This window comes from Mercenaria mercenaria, chromosome 3, assembly GCF_021730395.1.
Source record: "Mercenaria mercenaria strain notata chromosome 3, MADL_Memer_1, whole genome shotgun sequence".
Taxonomy (NCBI): domain Eukaryota; kingdom Metazoa; phylum Mollusca; class Bivalvia; order Venerida; family Veneridae; genus Mercenaria; species Mercenaria mercenaria.
Genome location: NC_069363.1, coordinates 61205100 through 61228516, shown reverse-complemented (window position 1 = coordinate 61228516; position 23417 = coordinate 61205100). Strand labels below are relative to the sequence as shown.

The 23417-nt window shown below is 35.0% G+C and overlaps 2 protein-coding genes across 2 annotated transcripts in view; both read right to left on the bottom strand.

Annotated features, from left to right (window-relative positions):
- Positions 1–23417, bottom strand: part of LOC123524576 (uncharacterized) — a 218450-nt gene that overhangs the window by 158621 nt on the left and 36412 nt on the right. The gene's annotated exons all lie outside the window — the stretch shown is intronic.
- Positions 20411–21548, bottom strand: LOC123523455 (profilin-1-like). Its single transcript, XM_045301130.2, has one exon. The coding sequence runs from the start codon at positions 21218–21220 to the stop codon at positions 20786–20788; it is 435 nt and encodes a 144-aa protein (XP_045157065.1). The 5' UTR covers positions 21221–21548; the 3' UTR covers positions 20411–20785.

Genomic DNA, 23417 nt, shown 5'->3' with positions numbered 1-23417 from the left:
CTTTAAACTTCATAGAGTTTTGGGCTTCAGGAGTTGACGCCCCCATTATTTTTGGGAAACACTCCCTCAAAGGGCAAAGGGCAGGGGCCGAACATTGAAAACCATTTCCGATCAATAAAATGAGAACCACTTGACCCCCGGGAATTTTTGAAACCCTTTGTAGGTTAAAGGTCATGAAGAGTAATGACCCCCAACGATTTTGGGGTCCTCTGTGAAAGGTTTAAGGGGCCCCAGGGGCCTGAAAAATTGAAAACCATTTCCCAAACAAAAAAAAGAGAACCACTTGACCCTGGGAAGGGTTGAAACTTCATAAATATTGGGCCCTGAAAAAATAATTGACCCCTATTGATTTTTTGGGGGCCCCTCCGGCAAAGGTTTAAGGTCCCCAAAGGGGGGGAACGGAAAAAACCCTTTCCGATCAATAACTAAGAACCACTTTACCCCAAAAATGATGAAACTTATAGGATTTATTGTACATGCCCAAAATAGATGCCCCTATTGATTTTGGGGGGCAATCCTCAAAAGGTCAAGGTCCAGGGGCCGAACATGGAAAACCCTTTCAGATCAATAACTTTGAGAACCACTTGACCCCGAATGTTTAAACTTTATAGGTGATTTTTACAAAGCAAAGTAATGGGCCCCTATCGATTTTTGGGGGTCACTCCATTAAAGGTCAAAGGGCACAGGGGCCGGGAAAATTTAAAACAAAAAAAAACCGGGCAGTAACTTGAGAACCACTTGACCCAAAAAAGATGAAACTTCATAGGATGATTTTGGAAAGCAGAGTAGATGATCCCCAAAAATTTTGGATCCTCTGTTAAAGGGGGAAAGGGCCCCCAGGGGGCCCCTTGGGAAAATGGGAAAAACCCTTTCCAATCAATTAAATTGGGGAACCCCCGACCCAGAATGTTGAAACTTCATAGGATGATTGTTCCCTTTCAGAGTAAAGAACCCCCAAATTTTTTTTGGGGGGCTCTGTTAAAGGTCAAGGGCACAGGGGCCTGAACATTTTATAAACCCGTTCTGATCAATAACTTTAGAACCACTTGACCCAGAATGTTTAAAAATTCATAGGGTTTAAATTTAACTTTCGATAGATGGGCCCCTACGATTTTTGGGGTTTAGTTGTTAAAAGGGCAATGTCCCAGTGGGCCCTTTTATGTAAAATCATTTTTTGGAAATAACTTTTAGAAACACTTGGGCCACCCAAAGTTTAAAATTAATAGGAAAGATTGGGCATGCCGAGTAGATGACCCCCCATTTTTTTGAGGGCACTTGATCAAAGGTCAAGGGCACAGGAGCCGGGAAAAGTACTTGCGAAACCCCTAGGCCAAGAGTGTTTTAAATTTTAGTGGGATGACTGGACATGCCAAGTAGATGATCCCTATTGCAGCCAACCATCAGTGTCTCTTTGATTTTTGCTTCTGACCCCTATTGACTTCTTGCCTATAGGACTTTGCATTGGGGGAGACATGCACTTTTTAGCTCACCTGAGCAATGCTCAGGTGAGTTTTTCTGATCGCTCGATGTCCGGCGTCCGGCGTCCGTCGTCTGTCGTCTGTCGTCTGTCATCCGTCGTCTGTCAACATTTAGCTTGTGTATGCGATAGAGGCTGTATTTTTCAATTAATCTTCATGAATATTGGTCAGAATGATAACTTTGATGAAATCTAGGCCGAGTTCGAAAATGGGTCATCTCGGGTCAAAAACTAGGTCACTAGGTCAAATCAAAGAAAAACCTTGTGTATGCGATAGAGGCTGTATTTTTCATTTAATCTTCATGAATATTGGTCAGAATGATAACTTTGATGAAATCTAGGCCGAGTTCGAAAATGGGTCATCTCGGGTCAAAAACTAGGTCACTAGGTCAAATCAAAGAAAAACCTTGTGTATGCGATAGAGGTGGTATTTTTCAATTAATCTTCATAAATATTGGTCAGAGTGATAACCTTGATGAAATCTAAGCCGAGTTCGAAAATGGGTCATGTCGGGTCAAAAACTAGGTCACTAGGTCAAATCAAAGAAAAACCTTGTGTATGCGATAGAGGTGGTATTTTTCAATTCTTCTTCATGAATATTGGTCAGAATGATAACCTTGATGAAATCTAGGCCGAGTTCGAAAATGGGTCATCTCGGGTCAAAAACTAGGTCACTAGGTCAAATCAAAGAAAAACCTTGTGTATGCGATAGAGGCTATATTTTCAATTGATCTTCATGAATTTTGGTCAGAATGATTGCCTTGATGAAATCTAGGCCGAGTTCGAAAATGGGTCATCTCGGGTCAAAACTAGGTCACTAGGTCAAATCAAAGAAAAACCTTGTGTATGCGATAGAGGCGGTATTTTTCAATTGATCTTCATGAATTTTGGTCAGAATGATTACCTTGATGAAATCTAGGCCGAGTTCGAAAATGGGTCATCTGGGGTCAAAACCTAGGTCACTAGGTCATATCACGTAAAACCTTGTGTATGCGATAGAGGCTGTATTTTTCAATTGATCTTCATGAATTTTGGTCAGAATGATTGCCTTGATGAAATTTAGACCATGTTCGAAAATGGGTCATCTGGGGTCAAAAACTAGGTCACTAGGTCAAATCAAAAAAAAAATTTGTGTATGAAATAGAGGCTTTATTTTTCAACTGATCTTCATAAAAATTTAGCCAAATGATTACCTTGAAAAAATCTAGGCTGATTTGGGAAAATGGGTAAATTGGGGTAAAAATTTTTGGTCACTGGGCCCCCAAAATCGAAAAAAAAACATTGTGTATGAAATTTAGAGGATGTTTTTTCAATTGATTTCATAAAATTTGGTCGAGGATTGCCTTGATGAAAACTGGGTATTTTTTGAATATGGGTTTTTCTGAGGTAAAAAACTAGGTAAATTTGGTCAAATTAAAAAAAAATTTCTTGTGTAGCGATAGAGACTGTTTTTTTTTTCAGTTTGGATTTTTAAATAAAATTTGGTCAGGTTAAATTGCCTTAATAAAATCTAGGCCCAAAATTTGAATATGGGGTTTTTCTTGGGTCAAAAACAGGTCACTTGGTCAAATCAAAAAAAAAAAAACTTTTTGTATGTGATAGAGGCTGTATTTTTCATTTGATTTCATAAATTTTTTGGTCAGAATGTTTGCCTTAAAAAAATTTCTGGGTCGAGTTTGAAAAAGGGTACCCTAGGGTCAAAAATGGGTTCATATCTAAAAAAATCCCTTTTTTTTATCAAAAAGAGCCCAATTTTTTTGGGGTCCAATCTTAATGAAAAGGGTCAGAATATTTGTTTCCATGAAATCACTAGGAAAAACATTTTTTTACATGTTATGGAGTGTTTTTTTAGGTAGCGACCTAGGGCCACCTTGGCCCTTTTGAAAAAAAAATTAAAAATTTAAAAAGTTATCAAAAAATTTGCTTGTTTTATACCCTTTTTCCTTTGTCAAAAAATTTTTGGGACTTTTTTTGGGTTTTTTAAAGGGAAATTTTTGGGCCGTTAAAAAAAACATCACTGAAAAAAAAAACTTTGGGACCCCGGGCGCCCTGCCCCCCCCGAATCCATTCCTTATCTTTCCCAAAAAATTAAAATATAAATCGGATTTTGTATACAAAAAACATCTCCCCCTATAGCTTTTGGTATACCCTGGAAAAGATTTTTTAGGTTCTTTTTAGTTTAAAAATTTGGCCCCTACTTTCTATTGCTTTCTTTTTTTTTGTATACTGTGGTCAAATAAATTTTAAATTTTTATTTTTTTAAAACAATGGTCCTATTACCATTCTTACAGCGGTTTGTATATTGGGGTAAAATATTTAAAAATTCTCTATTTTTTAACAATAATCCAACATATGATGCTTTTGCAAGGGTTTTTTGTTTTAATGGGGTTTCAGATGATTTTTAAGGTTTCTTAGTTTAACAATGGTCAGTCTTTCCATTTTAATCTACCTAAAAAAAAATTTTCGTAAAAATTAAATATAAAAAGCTGAAAAATTAAATAAAATTCGGGGTTGTTTTAATTGCATAAATTACGGCTTTTTTATCAAGTTTTGAAGAAATTTTTTAGAACCCTACATGGGTTTAATCCGGGCTTTTTCCAGCTGTTCCCCGGGGGGCAAAAAATTTTGGTCCCATCCCAATGCCAAAAAGGCTCCTTTTTTCCCCCGTTTGGAGAAAAAGGAAATCCATTTCAAAGAAAAAATTTCATTTGAAAAAATTTTTTTGGGTTTAAACCCAAAAAAAAAATTCATCCCAAAAAGTAAATTTGGTTTGCAAAAGGGAAAAAACAAAAATTGTTAAAAAAACCAAAAACCCTTTTTTTTATATTTTTTTTTTTTTAAAGAAACCATTTGGCAGTCGCACCTCCGAAAAATTAAAAATTTTGATTTTCCCCCGAAAAAATTTGTATGTTTTTGTAAGAAAAAACCCTTTTTCCAAAAAAAAAAAATAGAAAACCATTTATATTTATTGAAAAGTCCCCCAAAACATGTTGCGTTTGTTTTACACCTTTTTAAAATAAAATGTACATATTTTCGGACCTAAATTTTTTAAACAAACCGCACACATTTAAAATTTTTAAAAACCAAATTTATTTTTGTGTTTGGGGAAAATTTTTAAACTAAGTTTTAAACAAAAGTTTAAACATAAACACGGGGAATTTTTAAATTAAAATTTTTTGAAAGGGTTTCCTGTCCGAATCAGAAACTTAGAGGCCTGTTTATGGTAAGGAAACAGCGTGGGAGCCATTGGTTTGTTGCGAAAGGGGGGAAACGGGTTTTTTAAAACATTTAATTTTTTTCAAAATGGCATGGCCACAAAAGGTCTAAATTAAAGCTGTTTTCTGTTTAAATTTCATTGGGGAAAGTATTTTTTAGCTCACCTGGCAAACTGTCGTCCGTTTTCTGTCAACATTTAGCCCTTTTTATGCGATAGAGGGAATTTTTTTCGTTTTAATTTTTAGGAAAAAATTTTGGGCAGAATCAAACCCTTTATGAAATCTTGGCCGAGTTCGAAAATTTGGGAACCCTTTTTGGGCAAAAACTAGGTCACTGGTCAAATCAAAGAAAAACCTTTGGATGCGTTGAGGCTGTTTTTTCATTTAATCTTCATGAAAAATTGGTCGGGAAAGATAACTTTGGGTGAAAATTTTAAAGGCCCAGTTTGAAATGGGTCCCTCTCGGGAAAAAAATAGGTCCCCTAGATCAAATTTAAAGAAAAAAAAATTGTTATCCCATTTGAGGCTGGTTTTTTTTCAATTCTTCTTATGAATAAAGGGAAGTTTTAAACCTTGAAGAAATCTAGGCAGAGGTTTGAAAAAGGGGGCTTTTCGGGCAAAAACTTGGCACTAGGTCAAATCAAAGAAAAAACCCTTTTGAACGATAGAGGCCCTTTTTTTTCAAATTTATTTTTCATGAATTTTGGTCAGAATTTATTGGGGCCCTTTATGAAAACTAGGCCCAGTTCGGGAAAAAGGGGCATCTTTGGGGCAAAAAAATAGGGCACTTGGGCAAATCAAGAAAAAACCCTTTTGTATGCGATAGAGGCGGTTTTTTTTCAATTTTATCTTTAAAGAATTTTTTTTGGGCGAAAAGAAGACCTTGATGAAAAACTAGGCCGAGTTCGAAAAAAGGGTCATCTCGGGGCAAAAAAATTTGGTCACTAGGTCAAAACAGTAAAAAACCTTTTGGTTTTGCGATTAAAAGGCTGTATTTTTCAATTTATCTTCAGAATTTTTTGGGCAGAATGGTTTTCCCTTTGGGGAAAATTTTGACCAAGTTTGAAAATGGGGGGCAACTTGGGGGGAAAAAATAGGTCACTAGGTCAAATCAAAGAAAAACCTTGTGTAGCAATAGAGGCTGTATTTTTTAACTGGGTCTTCATGAAATTTTTGCCAGAAAAGATTTCCTTGGTTAAAAACTAGCCCAGTTCGAAAATGGGTCATTTGGGGCAAAAAATAAAGGGCACTAGGTCAAATCGAAAAAAACATTGTGTAAAGCAATTTTGAGGGGTTATTTTTTTTTAATTGATCTTCATGAAATTTGGTCAGATTTTATTGCCTTGAAAGAAAACTAGGGCAATTTTTTAAAATGGGGAAACGAGGTCAAAAACTAGGGCACTAGGGCAAAAATTAAAAAAAAAATCTTTGTATGGAAAAGAGCAGTTTTTTTCAGTTGATTTTTTTTGAAATTTTGGGCAGGGTTTATTTTCCTTAAAAAAAAAACTAGGCCAAATTAATTATGGTCATCTGAGGTCAAAAAATAGGGAAAATTGGTCAAAACAAAGGAAAAAAAAAATTCTGTATGTGAAAAAGGGGTGTATTTTTTCCCGTTGTTTTTCATGAATTTTGGTCAGAAAGAAATTTCCTTTATAAAATCCAGACGAGTTTTTGGGCAAGGGTAACTAGGGTAAAAACAAGGGGTTTTTCTAAGAAAAAGCTTGTTTATCTTAAAAGACCCAAAAATTTTGGGTCCCCAAATTAAAAAAAAATTGGTTGTATTTGTTTTTCCCTGAAATCACTTGGTCCCAAAAATGTTTACCGTTTTTGGAGTGTTTCTTAGGTGAGGGGGGCCCCAGGGCCATCTTGGCCCCCTTGTTTAAAAAAAAACATTTTTTTAGTTTAGTTTTGTTTCCTGATTACTAAGAAGTTTTTTGGATGAAAAACGTATTATTTTGGGGGGTTGTTTTTCCTCTTGTTTTTTTAGCTCTCTTCGGAAAACCCTTAGTGTGCAAATGTTGAAAAGATTAATGATGTTGCAAAATAAAAAAAAAAATTTAATCTTTAAACTCAAATTTACAGCAGGGGCCTCCTTTGGGCCCGGGTGGTTTGGTCAAAAATCACTTGCCCCCCACCGTATTGGGGGCGACCTCACCCGGGGTGTTGAATTCATCAAGTGAGGAAAAACCACCAGTGGCTTACAGAAGGTCGGGGGTTTTATCTGGTTGCCGTTTCAAGATGAAATTTAAAAAATGGAGGAGAAAAATTGGGGCTTCCTTTACCGTTTGACCTATACTTGTATTGGTGCATTTTAAAAACAACAAAAAAACAAAACAAAATTTACCCAAAATTTTAATTATTGTCAAAAAAATTTTTTCCCAACTGGTTTTTTCCAATTAGGAAGATTAAACCCCTTTTTAAGACCCATTTGAGCCCCAGGAAATTTTTTTACTTCAAATGAAAGTGTTTATGATTACCCTTCCCCGAAGTAATATGAATGAAGTTTTTGTTGTGTTGGGGGGGGGGTTTTTTTTTTTGTGTCAATTTTTCCAGAAAAAATAATGAAAGGAAAAAAATGAAAAAATTTTTTCAGAAATGGTTCCCAGTCATTACATCTATATATTTTCTATATTTTTTCCCCAACAACTTTTTTTACTCAAAAAAAAAAGGGAAAACTCAAAATATCAAGGCCCAAAAAAGTTTTTGATGTAAATTTATTTTTAGTAGAAATTTAAACAATTTTTTTTTTTTGTTGATTAAGAAATTTTTAAACCCCAGTTTTTGTATTTTTTCACTAAGAGTGATGTATATGTTGTGCAATTTTTTGTTTAAATTTTTTTTTAAACAGTGCTTGGATCTCATTTTTGCAGCATCACTAATTTCAGAGCGGGGAGTGTTTTTTTATAAGGTTTTTGTGTAAATAAAAAGATTTTTCGACCATTGGAGAAAAAAATCTTTGAATTAGACTTTAATGTTTTAGTTTATTTGGCTTTACAAGTTAAATGCCATGGTGTGTTGTCTTTAGAGTGTCGGATGTTATAATGTCATGGTGATTTTACTTTAGATGTCATGGTGTTTTAAACTGTCACAATGTTGGTGATGTTATACTTTTTAGAAGTCATGGATTTTAACTGTCACAATGTATTGGGGATGTTTACTGTTAAATGCCGGGTGTTTTGAAACTAGTAGTGTTTTGATGATTTTTATAATATCTGGTGAAACGTTAAAATGTCATGGTGATTTTATCTGTCACAATGTTTTGGGTGATGCATTCTGTTAAATGTCATAGTGATGTTATACTGCACAATGTATTGGTGATGTTTTACTGTTGAAACCCTTGTAATTTTTGAACTAGTAGGTTTTATGATGAGTTATAATATCATGGGAATCTTTTAGAAGCATGGTAAATTTATACGCACAATGTATTGGTGATGCTATTTTGTTAGAATGTCATGGTGATGTTATACTGTCACAATGTATTGGTGATGTTATCTTTTTGAATGCCTTGTGATTTTGAACATATTTTTTATATGATGTTTAATACAGGGTGATGTTAAAACTTTTAGAATGTCAGGTGATTTTAAAACTTCCACCTTTTGGGTGAGCTTTTCGTTAGAAGTCATGGTGATGTCGTTCTGTTGAATGTCTTTGTATGTTATAGGTATAATTTGTTAATTAAAAGATAAACAATTTTAAAGCCCGTAAAAAGCATGACTTTGGGCATATACCCTAGTCACTGTTTAAATGTGGTTAATTTGAATGACTTAAAAACGTTATTGCCTTTATACAATCTATATTCCTTCTTAAAAATTTTTGCCCTGTTTTCATCAGTTTCAAAAAGGCGTGAAACTCTTTTTGTTATACTAGAAGATGCAAATTTTTAAACATGGGGTAGTTTTTAAGGGGGTTTCAAAATGACTGTTTTGATTTACACATTTTTTTTTAGCTCACCTGTCACAAAGTGACAAGGTGAGCTTTTGTGATGCGCGGTGCCGTCCCCCTTCGCCGTCCCGTGCGCCGTAAACTTTTGCTTGTGACCACTCTAGAGGCACATTTTCAGGGATCTTTATAAAAAGTTGGTCAGAAAGTTCATTTTGATGATACAGGTAAAGTTCGAAACGGGGTCACGTCCATCAAAATGGTCAGTGGGTCTAAAAAAAAAAACCTTGTGACCTCTCTAAGCCATATTTTTTCACAAGACTTTTAAAAAATTTGTCAAATTTCACCTTGATGATATCTAGTTAAATTCAAAACTGGGTCACGGGGGTAAAAAACGGTCAGTAGCCAAAAATAAAAAAACCTTTTTGGACCCTCAAGGCCATATTTTTCATGAGATCTTCATAAATATTGGGTCAAATTTTATTTTGAAAAAATTCTAGGAAAGTTCAAAACTGGGTCACTGGGGCAAAAACTAGGTCATTGGTCTAAAAATAGAAAAACCTTGTGACCTCTCTAAGGCCATTTTTTCCAATGAAATCTTCAAAAAAAATGGTCAAATGTTCATCTTGAGATATCAGGTCAGGTTCGAAACGGGTCACGTGGGGTTAAAACTAGGTCAGTAATCAAAAAATAAAAAACCTTGTGCCCTCTCTAGAGGCCATATTTTTCATAATTTTCTGAAAAATGGTAAATTTTCACCTTGATGATATCTAGGCAATTCGAAACGGGGTCATGGGGGGTAAAAACGGGTCATAGATCTAAAAATAGAAAAACCTTGGCCTCCAAGGGGCCATATTTCTAAATGGAATCTTCATGAAAATTGGTCAAATGTTCCCCTTTGGATGATATCGGGTTAAAGTCGAAACGGGGGCATGTCGGTAAAAAACTGGGCAGGGGTCAAAATAAAAAAACCCTTTTGTCCTCTCTGGGGGCGATTTTTTTTCAATGATTTTCATGAATTTTGGTAAAAGTTACCTTGAAATATCTGGGTCAATTTTCGAAACGGGGTCATGGGGGGGTTAAAAAACTAGTCAGAACAAAAAATAAAAAAAACCTTGTAACCTCTCAAAGGCCAAAATTTTTCATGAGACTTCATAAATATTGTCAGAATGTTCACTTTGATGATATCTAAGTCAGGTTGGAAACTTGGTCACGTGGGGTCAAAAACTAGGTCAATAGGTCTAAAAATAGAAAAAACCTTGTGACCTCTCTAGAGGCCATATTTCTCAATGGATCTTCATGAAAATTGGTGAGAATGTTCAGCTTGATGATATCTAGGTCAGGTTCGTAACTGGGTCATGTGCGGACAAAAACTAGGTCAGTAGGTCGAAAAATAGAAAAACCTTGTGACCTCTCTAGAGGCCATATTTTTCACGAGATCTTCATGAAAATTGTTGAGAATGTTCACCTTGATGATATCTAGGTCAAGTTTAAAAGTGGGTCACGTGCCTTCAAAAACTAGGTCATTAGGTCAATTAATAGAAAAACCTTTTGACCTCTCTAGAGGCCATATTTTTCAATGGATCTTCATGAAAATTGGTCAGAATTTTTTATCTTGATGATATCTAGGTCACATGTGCTCAAAAACTAGGTCACTATGTCAAATAATAGAAATAACGATGTCATACTCAGTTGAACACTGGGTCATGTGGAGATAGGTGAGCGATTCAGGACCATCATGGTCCTCTTGTTTCTTAATTATGATGCTAAACTCTAGACTGAAGGAACAAAGGAACAAAAATATGAACAAATATGTTTGTGTGAATTTTTAGCTCACCTGAGCACAAAGTGCTCAAGGTGAGCTTTTGTGATCACCCTGTGTCTTTCGTCGGTGGCGGTGGTGACGTCGTCAACAATTTGACTGTTAACACTCTAGAGGTCACAATTTTGGCCCAATCTTAATGAAACTTGGTCAGAATGTTACCCTCAATAAAATCTTGGATGGGTTCGATATTGGGTCATCTGAGATCAAAAACTAGGTCACCAGGTCAAATCAAAGGATAAGCTTGTTAACACTCTAGAGGTCACATTTTTGGCCCAATTTTATTGAAAATTGGTCAGAGTGTTACCTTTAATAAAATCTTGGACAAGTTCGATATTGGGTCATCTGGGATCAAAAACTAGGTCACTGGGTCAAATCAAAGGAAAAGCTTGTTAACACTCTAGAGCTCACAATTTGGGGCCAATCTTAATTAAACTTGGTCAGAATGTTTCCCTCAATAAAGTCTTGGACGAGTTTGATATTGGGTTATCTGGGGTCAAAAACTAGGTCACCAGGTCAAATCAAAGGAAAAGCTTGTTAACACTGTAGAGGTCACATTTATGACTGTATCTTCATGAAACTTGGTCTGAATGTTAATCTTGATGATCTCGAGGTCAAGTTTGAATGTGGGTCATGTAGGATCAAAAACTAGATCACCAGGTCAAATCTAAGCAAAAGCTAGTTTACATTGTAGAGGCCACATTTGTGACCATATCTTAATGAAACTTGGTCAGAATGTTAAGCTTGATGATCTATAGGTCAGTTTCAAATCTGGGTCAGGTGGGGTCAAAAACAAGGTCTCTAGGTCAAATCAAAGGAAAAGCTTGCTAACACTCTAGAGGCCACATTTATGACTGTATATTCATGAAACTTAGAATGTTAATCTTGATGATCTTAAGGTCAAGTTTGAATCTGGGTCATGTGGGGTCAAAAACTAGGTCACTGGGTCAAATCAAAGGAAAAGCTATTTAATACATTAGAGGCCACATTTATGACCATATGTTAATGAAACTTGGTCAGAATGTTAATCTTGATGATCTTTAGGTCAATAGGTCAGGTGAGCAATACAGGGCCTTCATTGCCCTCTTGTTTATTTTTGACAAGTGATCTGTGTCATGCTTGACATCACAGTTTGACTTTTGTCCCCATTGTGTGTAATTTACAGAAATGGGCATTCATTAAAAAGAGACCAGAGAATTTTGGGACATATATGTAAACATGTATTTCTGAAGAGGTTAATGCATAGCTGAAATATTAGTTGTCTGATTTATCAGCGAAAAAAAATTGTCTTGTATCACAAAGGAAGTTGTATTTTTTGTGAAATTGAACTCGAATTTTATCATCAGTGCCTAGTTATGCTCAATTACGTTTGGCTTTTGTAACAGTATTTTGTTTAAATCAGTATTTTATGTATATATTTTGCATTCCACACTCCCATAGTGTATAAATTAGACATCATAAAAAACAAGTGTAAGGATTGCTTTGATGGTACTTCAAGTTGATTAAGTATCAAAGTATAAGTTACCCCACCCACCCTCCCTTCAGCTGATTTCAGTGAATAACCTAAAGATATATTTAGTTTCATTGACGTAGGAAACGGGTGTTTATATCACTTTTTGTTGATGCCACACAGAAACGTACCTGATTGGACCCACTAAGCAATACAGCCATTGGTACAGTAAAATATATACCCTTCTAGATCTATTTTTAGCTCACCTGTCACAAAGTGACAAGGTGAGCTTTTGTGATCACGCAGCGTCCGTCGTCCGTCGTCCGTCGTCCGTCCGTGCGTTAGTCCGTCCGTGCGTGCGTAAACTTTTGCTTGTGACCACTCTAGAGGTCACATTTTTCATGGGATCTTTATGAAAATTGGTCAGAATGTTCAGCTTGATGATATCTAGGTCAAGTTCGAAACTGGGTCACGTGCAGTCAAAAACTAGGTCAGTAGGTCTAAAAATAGAAAAACCTTGTGACCTCTCTAGAGGCCATATATTTCATGGGATCTGTATGGAAGTTGGTCTGAATATTCATCTTGATGATATCTAGGTCAAGTTCGAAACTGGGTCAACTGTGGTCAAAAACTAGGTCAGTAGGTCTAAATATAGAAAAACCTTTTGACCACTCTAGAGGCCATATTTTTCAACGGATCTTCATGAAAATTGGTCAGAATGTTCACCTTGATGATATCTAGGTCAAGTTCGAAACTGGGTCACGTGCCTTTAAAAACTAGGTCAGTAGGTCAAATAATAGAAAAACCTTGTGACCTCTCTAAAGGCCATATTTTTCATGGGATCTGTATGAAAGTTAGTCTAAATGTTCATCTTGATGATATCTAGGTCAAGTTCGAAACTGGGTCACGTGCGGTCAAAAACTAGGTCAGTAGGTCTAAAAATAGAAAAACCTTATGACCTCTGTAAAGGCCATACTTATGAATAGATCTTCATAAAAATTGGTCAGAATGTCACCTTGATTATATCTAGGTCAAGTTCGAAAGTGGGTCACGTGTTTTCAAAAAGTAGGTCAGTAGGTCAAATAATGAAAAAACCTTGTGACCTCTCTAGAGGCCATATTTTTCATGGGATGTGTATGAAAGTTGGTCTGAATGTTCATCTTGATGATATCTAGGTCAGGTTTGAAACTGGGTCAACTGCAGTCAAAAACTAGGTCAGTAGGTCTAAAAATAGAAAAATCTTGTGACCTCTCTAGAGACCATACTTTTCAATGGATCTTCAGTAAAATTGGTCAGAATGTTCACCTTGATGACATCTAGGTCAAGTTCGAAACTGGGTCACATGCCATCAAAAACTAGGTCAGTAGGTCAAATAATAAAAAAACCTTGTGACCTCTCTAGAGGCCATATTTTTCATGGGATCTGTATGGAAGTTGGTCTGAATATTCATCTTGATGATATCTAGGTCAAGTTCGAAACTGGGTCAGCTGTGGTCAAAAACTAGGTCAGTAGGTCTAAATATAGAAAAACCTTTTGACCACTCTAGAGGCCATATTTTTCAACGGATCTTCATGAAAATTTGTCTGAATGTTCACCTTGATGATATCTAGATAAAATTTGAAACTGGGTCACATGTTGCCAGAATTAGGTCAGTAGGTATAAAAATAGAAAAACCTTGTGACCTCTCTAGAGGCCATACTCTTCATGAGATCTTTATGAAAATTGGTGAGAATGTTCACCTTGATAATATCTAGGTCAAGATCAGAACTGGGTCATGTGCCTTCAAAAACTAGGTCATTAGGTCAGATAATAGAAAAACCTTGTGATCTCTCTAGAAGCCATATTTTTCAATGGATCTTCATGAAAATTGGGTCATGTGGAGACAGGTGAGCGATTCAGGACCATCATGGTCCTCTTGTTTTATTAAGTGCTTAATTTTTTTTTTCATTTAGTTGTGAGATTTTGTGAAAAAAAAATATTTTTAGACGTTTCTTACATCTTTATAGAACAAATGGTTTAAAGTGCTTTAGCACAATGGTTTAAAGTGCTTTTATTACCTACTACATTTACATTCAAGGTTGTAAGTTACATTTTTAGCCAAAATCTTACACTGTGAAAACAGGTCTTCATCTACTGAGAAACTTCAATGGCTGTTTTCTCATCTCTCTAAATCATTTGCAAAGTATAGATCTAAATGCCAGATACATTTTAGGTACATTGCCACCGCTACTTACTCATAGTTAATATTGCTTCATTTTTTGCACATTTAGGTTTTCTAGCTTTGTATTTGCAACTATTGAACTATTGATGACATTAATAGAAGTAAGTCACATATGTTCGGTTTATGGCAGATGTTGTGAAAGAATCACATGTGCATATACTGTATGGGATTCTCATCTATCATAAGTTCATCATAGTATGAAACCACCAATTTTTTTTCTTTTCTGCGTTCAGTGAGCTTGCACTATGGTAATTACTACCCTGAGAGGTTTTGGCCTATCAATATTTTTCTATATTTGGCCCCCAAATTGAAAATTTAAGCAGCATCTACATAAAATGCTTTCCGACAATTCACAAAGACAATACAAAATGACTGCAATAGATAAAGATGCGCTCTTCTCATTGGATATTGACAATTTAAATTATTCTTGGTGATTCGGCTTCAGTATTGAAAGGCATTAGGTCATGCTTTTCACGCACAATTTTGATTGGTTTAAGATCTAACACAAAATGTTGCTGAATGGCTGACAGCTTTAACCTGAAATGTACCCGCCCGCTTAGCTCTGTAGGTAGAGTGTCGGTCTACAGATCGCAGGGTCGTGGGTTCGATCCTCGGACTGGGCGTATGTTCTCTGTGACTATTTGATAAACGACATTGTGTCTGAAATCATTAGTCCTCCACCTCTGATTCATGTTGGGAAGTTGGCAGTTACTTGCAGAGAACAGGTTTGTACTGGTACAGAATCCAGGAACACTGGTTAGGTTAACTGCCCGCCGTTACATGACTCAAATACTGTTGAAAAACAGCGTTAAACCCAAAAAACAAACAAACAAATTTAACCTGAAATGTAAACAAACAAAAAAATAGTAGCAAAATGTGGCAGAGGTTCAACCAGGGAACCATGGTAGACCATTGGTAAGCGAGAATGATTTTATGGCAGATGTTGTGACAGAAGTCATCAACTGTTTTCATAGCATTTGTAACATTTTCATGCTGAATCTCATGTGTATGGATCTTGTAAGCCAAAGTTGGTGCATTACTTTAATTTTCTTCTTAGAAATGTCTCTAGTTTGGCTGTAATTTTACATAAGAAGAACTGTGAGCTAAGTAATGATTGTAACTGTAATCTGCTGAATGGTCATGCATTATGCAAGCAAGTACTATTTATTATCATATGTCTTTTACTTTGTAAACAAATAAGTCTTTTAAAAAAATTTTTTTAGGAACCTGATAAAGTTCAGGCTCTATCATGCTTGTACTTTTCATTAACGTAAATGTTTGTGAATTTTATATCAGTAAATGTCAAGGGAGGTAATGCATGGTTTGTCAGTTAGTTTGTTCTATGATATTGCATTTCTTATGATGGATTGAAAATCTATTTCATGTTGACATTTCATGTTTGTTGATTTCAATCAAATGTTGACTCAAATCAAGTTTTAAGTTTAAGGAAAACAGCTTTTTTACATTAATACTTTTCTTTTGTCATACTAAACTAGTAAGCTAGTAAGAATTATGGCATTTCGTATCTTCTGTTGCATATTTTGAAAATGATAATATTTGTAAATATTTTCAACCAGTCAAAGTTCTTTTACTTTTTTCTCAGCTTTAACATTCTACCATTTGTTCAGGATATAAGAGAGAAAATTAAACACAGGTTATGTTAGAGCATTAACTGTATATTTGTATAGAAACTGTTTATAGTTGTGATTATACATGGTTATATTTTTTGTCAATATTTTATTCATGTACATATATTTACATAATGTTTTTGATTTTTTATTCATGTATTTGTTTAAAGGTTGTGAGAGTGATAAGAACATAGTTCGAGGTTTGATCGTACATGATTTTTTAGTAGGTTTTAGTTTTGGTCACTGCGGTTTTTTTTATTGGCTTCAGAGCCACTAGGAGAGATAAGAGATAATGTTAATCAAATCAAATCAAAACAAGCAAGTATAATGAAAATTTCATAGCTGTTTTCTATGTGTTAATGTTAATCCAGAAAGAGTTTGAATGTTATTTAGTAAATTATAGTAATTAATGCAGCAAGCATTGTAGCTATACGTTGAGGGCCGAATGGCAAACTGTCATTTCTGATTTGAACATAAAACGTAATATATTACACATAGCCACTTCCTTTGGGTGATATATCTGGATGTAAAGGCCTACTGTATTTCTGTGTAATTGCTCAGAGGATTATATGTCTTCCAGGTATCAGCTTCTCACACATTTATCAGCATATGTGTCAACATATGTGTTACTGTGTAGGTACAAGTTTTGATTCTGTTTTTAGGAGTAAACAAAAAGTTACAGTGTGTAAGCCTAGACAGGCACTGTATGGATGATGTGATGGCATGGTAACTGTTACGTTAGACTTCAGCTTCCTCCTTTTTGGATATGTTTTGTGACTTAAACCTTTACCCTGCTTAATTTCTAAAATGGTCTGGACCATTATTCAATTTGGGCAATGCCACTTATCATTCAAAGAGGTGTTTGACTGAATAGGGAATATCTATGCAGGCTGATCATGGTCTGCACTGGTCACAAAGGCAGAATTGCCACCAATAGGCTAATTGTTGAATGTAGAGAGAAAACAATCAGAAACAGAATTGGTTACATTGCTTCCAGCTCTATGTGAAAACAGTTATTCAAATTTTTGTTAAAGTCAATGGAAACATTTTGTAAGCAAGTAAATTTCTGTCCTTTATTTGAGGAGGTCGTAAGGAATAAAAACAAGGGCATTGTGTCTAAAATTGCTCATTCTCTATCTCCATTTCATGTGTTACTTGATAGGAACAGGTATATACTGGAACAGAATCCAGGCACTATGGTTCTGGTTATATAAAGTGCTGGCAGTTACAAAACTGAATGTTGCTTAACCACAAAGAAAAACTTTTTTTTTCCAACTGGCAGTGCACATAAGACTGTTACTTCTAGTGGCATAAATCAAAGATATATAACATGACAATAATTGTATAGACAGATCATTGTTTTTGTTGTAGAAAGTCATTCTGTTTAATATTGCTAGCTTTAATTCGGCATACACTGATTTTTTTTTTTATTGATTTCTGATCTGTGTGATCATTGGTGATTCATTGGAACATTTTATAGAATCCTTTTAACAAGTTTGAAAAATAGTTTTAGTGATAAACCTATTTTCATCTCATATTCATCAGTATTAAATCTTGTCCCATACTTAAAAAAATCAAAATACGTTTCATATTGATTTTTTTTACAAAGAGAAAGAAAACCTGTGTCTTTTTGATGATAAAAATTTGGAATGTTGTTGTTGTTTTTGCGTGAAAAGGAAAAGAAGTTTTGTTTTATAGAGCATCAACAGGGAAATTTTCGATTTTATTTATGAATCTGTTTCTTGAAACAGAAATATTCTATTTCTTAACACCTAGGCTATTTGCACACAAGTTTTTGTCTATTATTTTCATGAATATTATCAGTAAATCGAGACCTTTGAAGATTTCACATTCCAAATTGAGCGCAAGTCATTCCACAGTATATTCCAAGTACACAAAGCTTTCTGATTGTTCAGTATCTGTGATTTGTTACATGTTTTAACACAGTTGTTATCCTAGAAATTTGCATTTTTTACGCTTTTAAGCTTGAAATGTTTTTTTTAAAGCTTTTAAAGCTTGATACCGTGTTTTATATGGCTGTGTATTTAGATGCGTTAGCTTTTTTCATTGGTTAAGAGATATTGTTGAAACAATATGTTCTTATTGATGTAGATTTAATAATAAAAGTGCAGAGATATTTGTAGCTTTTTGTATTTGTTTATGTAAACCCTTACCCTGCTAATTTTCTGTAATGAATTTGTTCATCTTTCAGTTTGGACAGTACCATTAACTGTTAAAAGGGGTGCATACCAAAAAGATACTGACTGAATAGAGAACAGTGCAGATTATGATCAGACTACACAGATGTGCAGGCTGATCATGATCTACACTGGTCGCAAAGGCAGAGCATGATAAGGGTTATACCTTATTTATAGTCACTACCAGTTACCAATATATGTAATTTTTGGTATTTAAGGTTAAGAAGTAGGCCTTGAGAAACAAAACTCAAACAACACCAAATCATGGAAAGAAAGAGTTGTTTGACATGAAAATTGAACAGCATGTAAAACATGTATATTGCTTTACGAAACAAGTGTCAGTATACTGATATAAACATTGAATTCCAGAAAATGACTGCCTATAGGGGCCCCACTTCTGGACAGTCAAACCCCTTTAAAAACTCACCATTTTCAAAGAACTGTTACACATGTTCGTTTTGTTGCATTTGCAATAGAGTGCGAGTGGTGAAATTCAAGGTGGAATACAGTTTTCAGCAATCGTTTATCTTTATTTCTTTACAAATGGCATTCATTTTCAAAGGGAGACAACTTTTTCTCGATGATTACTTAAAATAATCGGAAAAAGTTGTCTCCCTTTGCAAATGAATGCCATTTGTACTTAAAATAATCGGAAAAAGTTATCTCCCTTTGAAAATGAATGCCATTTGATGATTTGTACTTAAAGTATTCCGAAAAAGTTGTCTCCCTTTGAAAATGAATACCATTTGTAAAGAAATAAAGATAAACAATTGCTGAAAACTGTGTTCCACCTTATGCGAAATTTCACCACTCGCACGCTATTGCAAATGCATTAAAACGAACATGTGTAACTGTTCTTTGAAAAATGGTTTTTAAAGGCGTTTAACTGTCCGGAAGTGGAGCCCCTTTAGGCAGTCCTTTTCCTGAATTCAATGTTTATATCAGTATACTGACACTTGTTTCGTAAAGTAATATACATGTTTTACATGCTGTTCAATTTTCATGTTAAACAACTCTTTCTTTCTATGATTTGATGTTGTTTGATTTTTGTTTCTCAATGCCTTAAGGTTAGTCTTAGTCGTTAGCAATAACCCGTATGGGCGACTCTTGAAGAAGGCTGTAATTTTAGTTGAAGGGTAGTGAAATGTATAGAAGACTGTCTTATTCCAAAAGCTTCCCTGTTTCTATAGGGTGCCAGATGTAATTATCTATAAAGTACCCATATAGGGAGCTATTTTCCGAATGTTAGTAGCTTTTAGTTGGGAGCAGGGACTCGAACTGACTATTCCATGTTTGGTGTTTCTACCACTTAATCACTGCGTCTGATCTAATTTTTGATAAGTTATTTTATATCGGAAATTCAGTCCACAGAATATTCTTGCAATGAAAGTGTTGACTAGTTGCTACAATTAAGTGGGCTCTAGTGGAGATATGTTAGCACATACGGGAACCTTAGTATTTAAAGCAGAAGCCTTCAAGTCAGGAAGTACCCCTTCCATACTTGACCTTTAACCCCTCTGAGTAGCAGGGTCTTTTTAATATCTTGGTATATCTTCCTTTTAAAGTAGAGGTCTCATATTGAGACATAAATTCATTTTACTGTCAAATTGCCGAAAAGTGGAACGCGCTGGCTTGCGGAGAGCTCTTTTTTTTCATTTATTAACTTGACAACTATATAAGGAAACTTAAAATATTTCATCTTTAGTTTAAGCCGAGTTCTTTGTTACATTAACTTAAGTCATCATTTCATCATTATTTACTCAACCCGGCGGTATAAAACTATACAAAACTAGTCTATGCATGACCACCTATGTGCATTTGACACTTCCTTCTGTTTATTAGTCAAAGAAGACCTAAAGGCGACAAACGCTATTTACAGAAATATTTTGTGGTATTTAAGCTTATTCAGATTCGCCGCCTGTAACCGCCATATCGGTGACTCTAGTATTAACAGTTGTTGGAGGAAAGTGCAAATACAGAGGCGTGCCAGGTGCAAAGTATTGTTCATATACAAATGAAAGTAATTTTAGTTTGAGGAGCGGGGCTATAGCTCACGACCCTGAATTCGTAATCAATGTTACAAGTGGGGATCAAAAGCGTCTGCCATGTACCCCCACCCCTAGACTTTTTTTATAGGTACCAAATTTTTGGTAGGACCAACTCTTTCAAAATAAAAAATGTTCCCATGAAAAAACTCTTTTGAACTATATATGATTTCACTGTTTCCATGGCAACCGTTCATTTTTGGAAAGGACAACCATATAGATGGTAATTAGTTCTGTCTTAGTCAGTTTTGGTGATAAAACAATAAAAAATGGTATCAATATGGAGCTACGAAAAAAGTCTAGGGGTTGCATGGTAGACGCTTTTGACCCCCGTACTATTACCAAAGGAACACTGCATCCACTCATCGCGGCCAAAATATACAGTAACCGCACAATATAAAGTTTAGATCGCTAACTAAACACTAATTACTTGTACAAATGTATCTAGCTTGAAGTATTGTATTGATAACCACTCTTAAGTTGGAGCAATATTTAATTTTATACTTCAGCGTTGTTAGAACACAAATACAATTATAAATGCAATTTAAAAGCCTTGGGAGACATTCAATTGAAAATTGTTTATGTAGGCAATATAAAGAAAGCTTTCTACTGTAAATCGAGAATATCGACGAAGACTTTGCGATTGTAAGTGTTCGATTGATTTATATAAATAAAATTGTAAATTCTTGACAGTATGTAGTATGAAGTATTTCTGTTTTTGAATCACAAGTACATGTCGTTTATGCGTGTTTGGGTCGCTGTTATTCAAATGAATTGTTTGAAATTTCCCATCATACCAATAAACCTAACTGTCTGGTCATGAAATTTCAATTAATTGCATAGCACTAAACTATAATCCCAATTTTCTGAAATAATCACCAAGTTTCATAATTTCCGCATTGCAAACGTCGCTTTTCACACGACAATCATGGACACCAACTATCATTAGAGTTACCGTTTTACACACGGTACAACCGTCTCCGCCGTCAGTTGCGTAAATTCCGTTTTTACCGTCCGCTAAGCGTACCGTATAATGCCGGTTCTGAACGGTGATTCCGTCACGGTAAACGGTATCCGGATATTTCATACCTTCCGATAGGTTGTAAACCTCATTTTCTAGCAGATAAAATTTGTCGCTAGCGACAATGAGTCTCCGTGTCCTAAAATCATATATTGCAGCTTTACATGGCGTTGATTCCACCAGATTGTCTTGGATGTAATTATCCCAGATTTTCAATAAATATTCTTCTCTTAGTGTAACGTCATTTCTCATTTGCACTTCCATACTGTCGTCTGCTATTTCCTTCTACTATATATACCCTTTACTTCTGAACTTACTGTTTACAAATTTAACAACTAGTAAATTGAAGTTAATACTTCACATGTTAAAAAGTCCCGTCCCTAAAAACAATTTCAGGTATAAGCTGCCGAGCGCTTGACCGTCCAGTGTTAAATGTGGTTAAAAATATCTAGTTCAATATATAAGTATTAAAATATTTATGAATCCGATTATCGACTGTACAATTCAATTAATTCTAACCCTGCAATTATGACGTTTTTCTGTGGGTTGAATAAGAATAAATAACCCTGTTGAGGTAGATAAAATAGCCGATAATCTGGCGCGAGATAAATTAATATTCTTCCATAAAAGCTAAACCGGGTATTTAATTTCGTGTATTCGTTCTTTTATCAATTTATTTTCTTTACAAATAAGGCTGCGTTATACCATTAAATGAAATATGTTAATCCGATTCACAAGCAACCGTCCCCGCACAAAAAAACATGTGCACTGTCCAGTCATAGCAAACATTTTGACTAGATCCAACCGTATCATGATCATTCCAAAATTCACGTTTTAACAAAAAAATGGTGGGGGAAAAAGAGAAAAAAAAACGCTACTTAGAAACACTAATCGGACGTACTTCCGGGCACAGCGCATGCTATGACGGGATGCTTGTCCATCGTGCTCGGGCGCTTATGTGATGAACATTCACATACTGAAGAAATATGAATAGTTCACCAGGGCCTCATGCTGCAGTGCTTGGGAATAGTCAGAAGAATTTTGAAAAGAACTAAAGAAGTGTAAAATATGAAACAGGTAGATAAATAAGAGTGTCGCATCGCTGAAAGTCTAAACAAATTACCTTAATTACACTTTGCTGTAATCTGGTCATGCAACTGACACAAAATGATTTTGTTAGGAGTTGCCCACCTTCCTTAAACCCCGTTTATCAATACATTGTACACTCGTCATTCAGGTCGTATATTAACAACGCGAAGTGCCAAACATTTACTTGCCATTTAAAAGCTACTTGGTTATGGTGCGGATAAAAAGCTTTCCATTGGAATGTTTTCAATAGAATGATAATTTATATGTCTTTCATTTCAATTAAGCCTATTTCGGGTGATTTGCAAAGCTGTGTGCGTGTAATTCGTGTTTTATCTGGCGTGTTTTATTCCGTCTCAAGTGGATTTTTCCAGTATCAACCGAAGCGCACAACCACCTGGTGGGATTTTACGACAGCCGCGTGAATAAAACATCCCAGATCAAGCTACTGTTTTAATGAACATTTTGTTTTATTATACCTCACATAAATGTCCAATGCAAATTTCCCATAAGTTTAACTTGAATAATATATCATATTCCCCAGTGATTTTGTATCACATGCGCAAAATCGTTATTTTCAATTTCTGCACAGGTGATATGATCCATAATTTCATATCACATGCGCAACAGTGTTATTTTGTTTTTCTGCGCATGTGATATTATTTTTTCATATCACCCGTTGAGAGATTGATACTTTCGCATTGACTAAAAGAGTGAGTCGATAAATTTTCAGACGAGGCGCTTATATAATTATACTTTAGGATTAAATTACCCCTTTTCTGCTGCTCTTGCATGTGCGAACACGGCCGAATTTTCTTTTTATGCTACATGCAAAAGATTTCGAAAACAATTTTTCATCAAATATTGAATCGAAACTACCACAATAAGTTTGGTAATTATCTTACTAAGAAAATGAGTGCTCACACTTAAATGTTTCATTTAAAAAAAAAGAAAGTTATCGCCGTTTTTCGAACGCTACTGATTGACTTAATATTGAAATATTAGAATAAATATAGGGGTCAGCTATATATAAACGTCTCGATTAAATCTATCAAAAAAGTCTTATTACACGGTAAAGTCACCACAAATTAAAAGTCCTTAATTCTGTCTTCATTATTTGGTTAGTAGCTCTAATTACTTTTAATGTTAAATTATTTTGTTGATTTTCTAGTAAATACTTTGATATTTGTAACCTTTCGGTATAATAAAATAGATATTGCATTCCTGAGAGGGTGGTATGAAAAATGTTCACCCCTCGAAATATGAATATAGACCTCGGCTGGCGCCTCGGTAAATATTCATATATCTCGCGGTGAACATTTTTCATATCACCCTCTCAGAAATGCAATATTTATATAATATACATCCATATAAT

What these genes read in the sequence shown, in the direction of transcription:
- LOC123523455 (XM_045301130.2), bottom strand. Translation starts at nt 21,220, where the DNA reads ATGGAAGTGCAAATGAGAAATGACGTTACACTAAGAGAAGAATATTTA.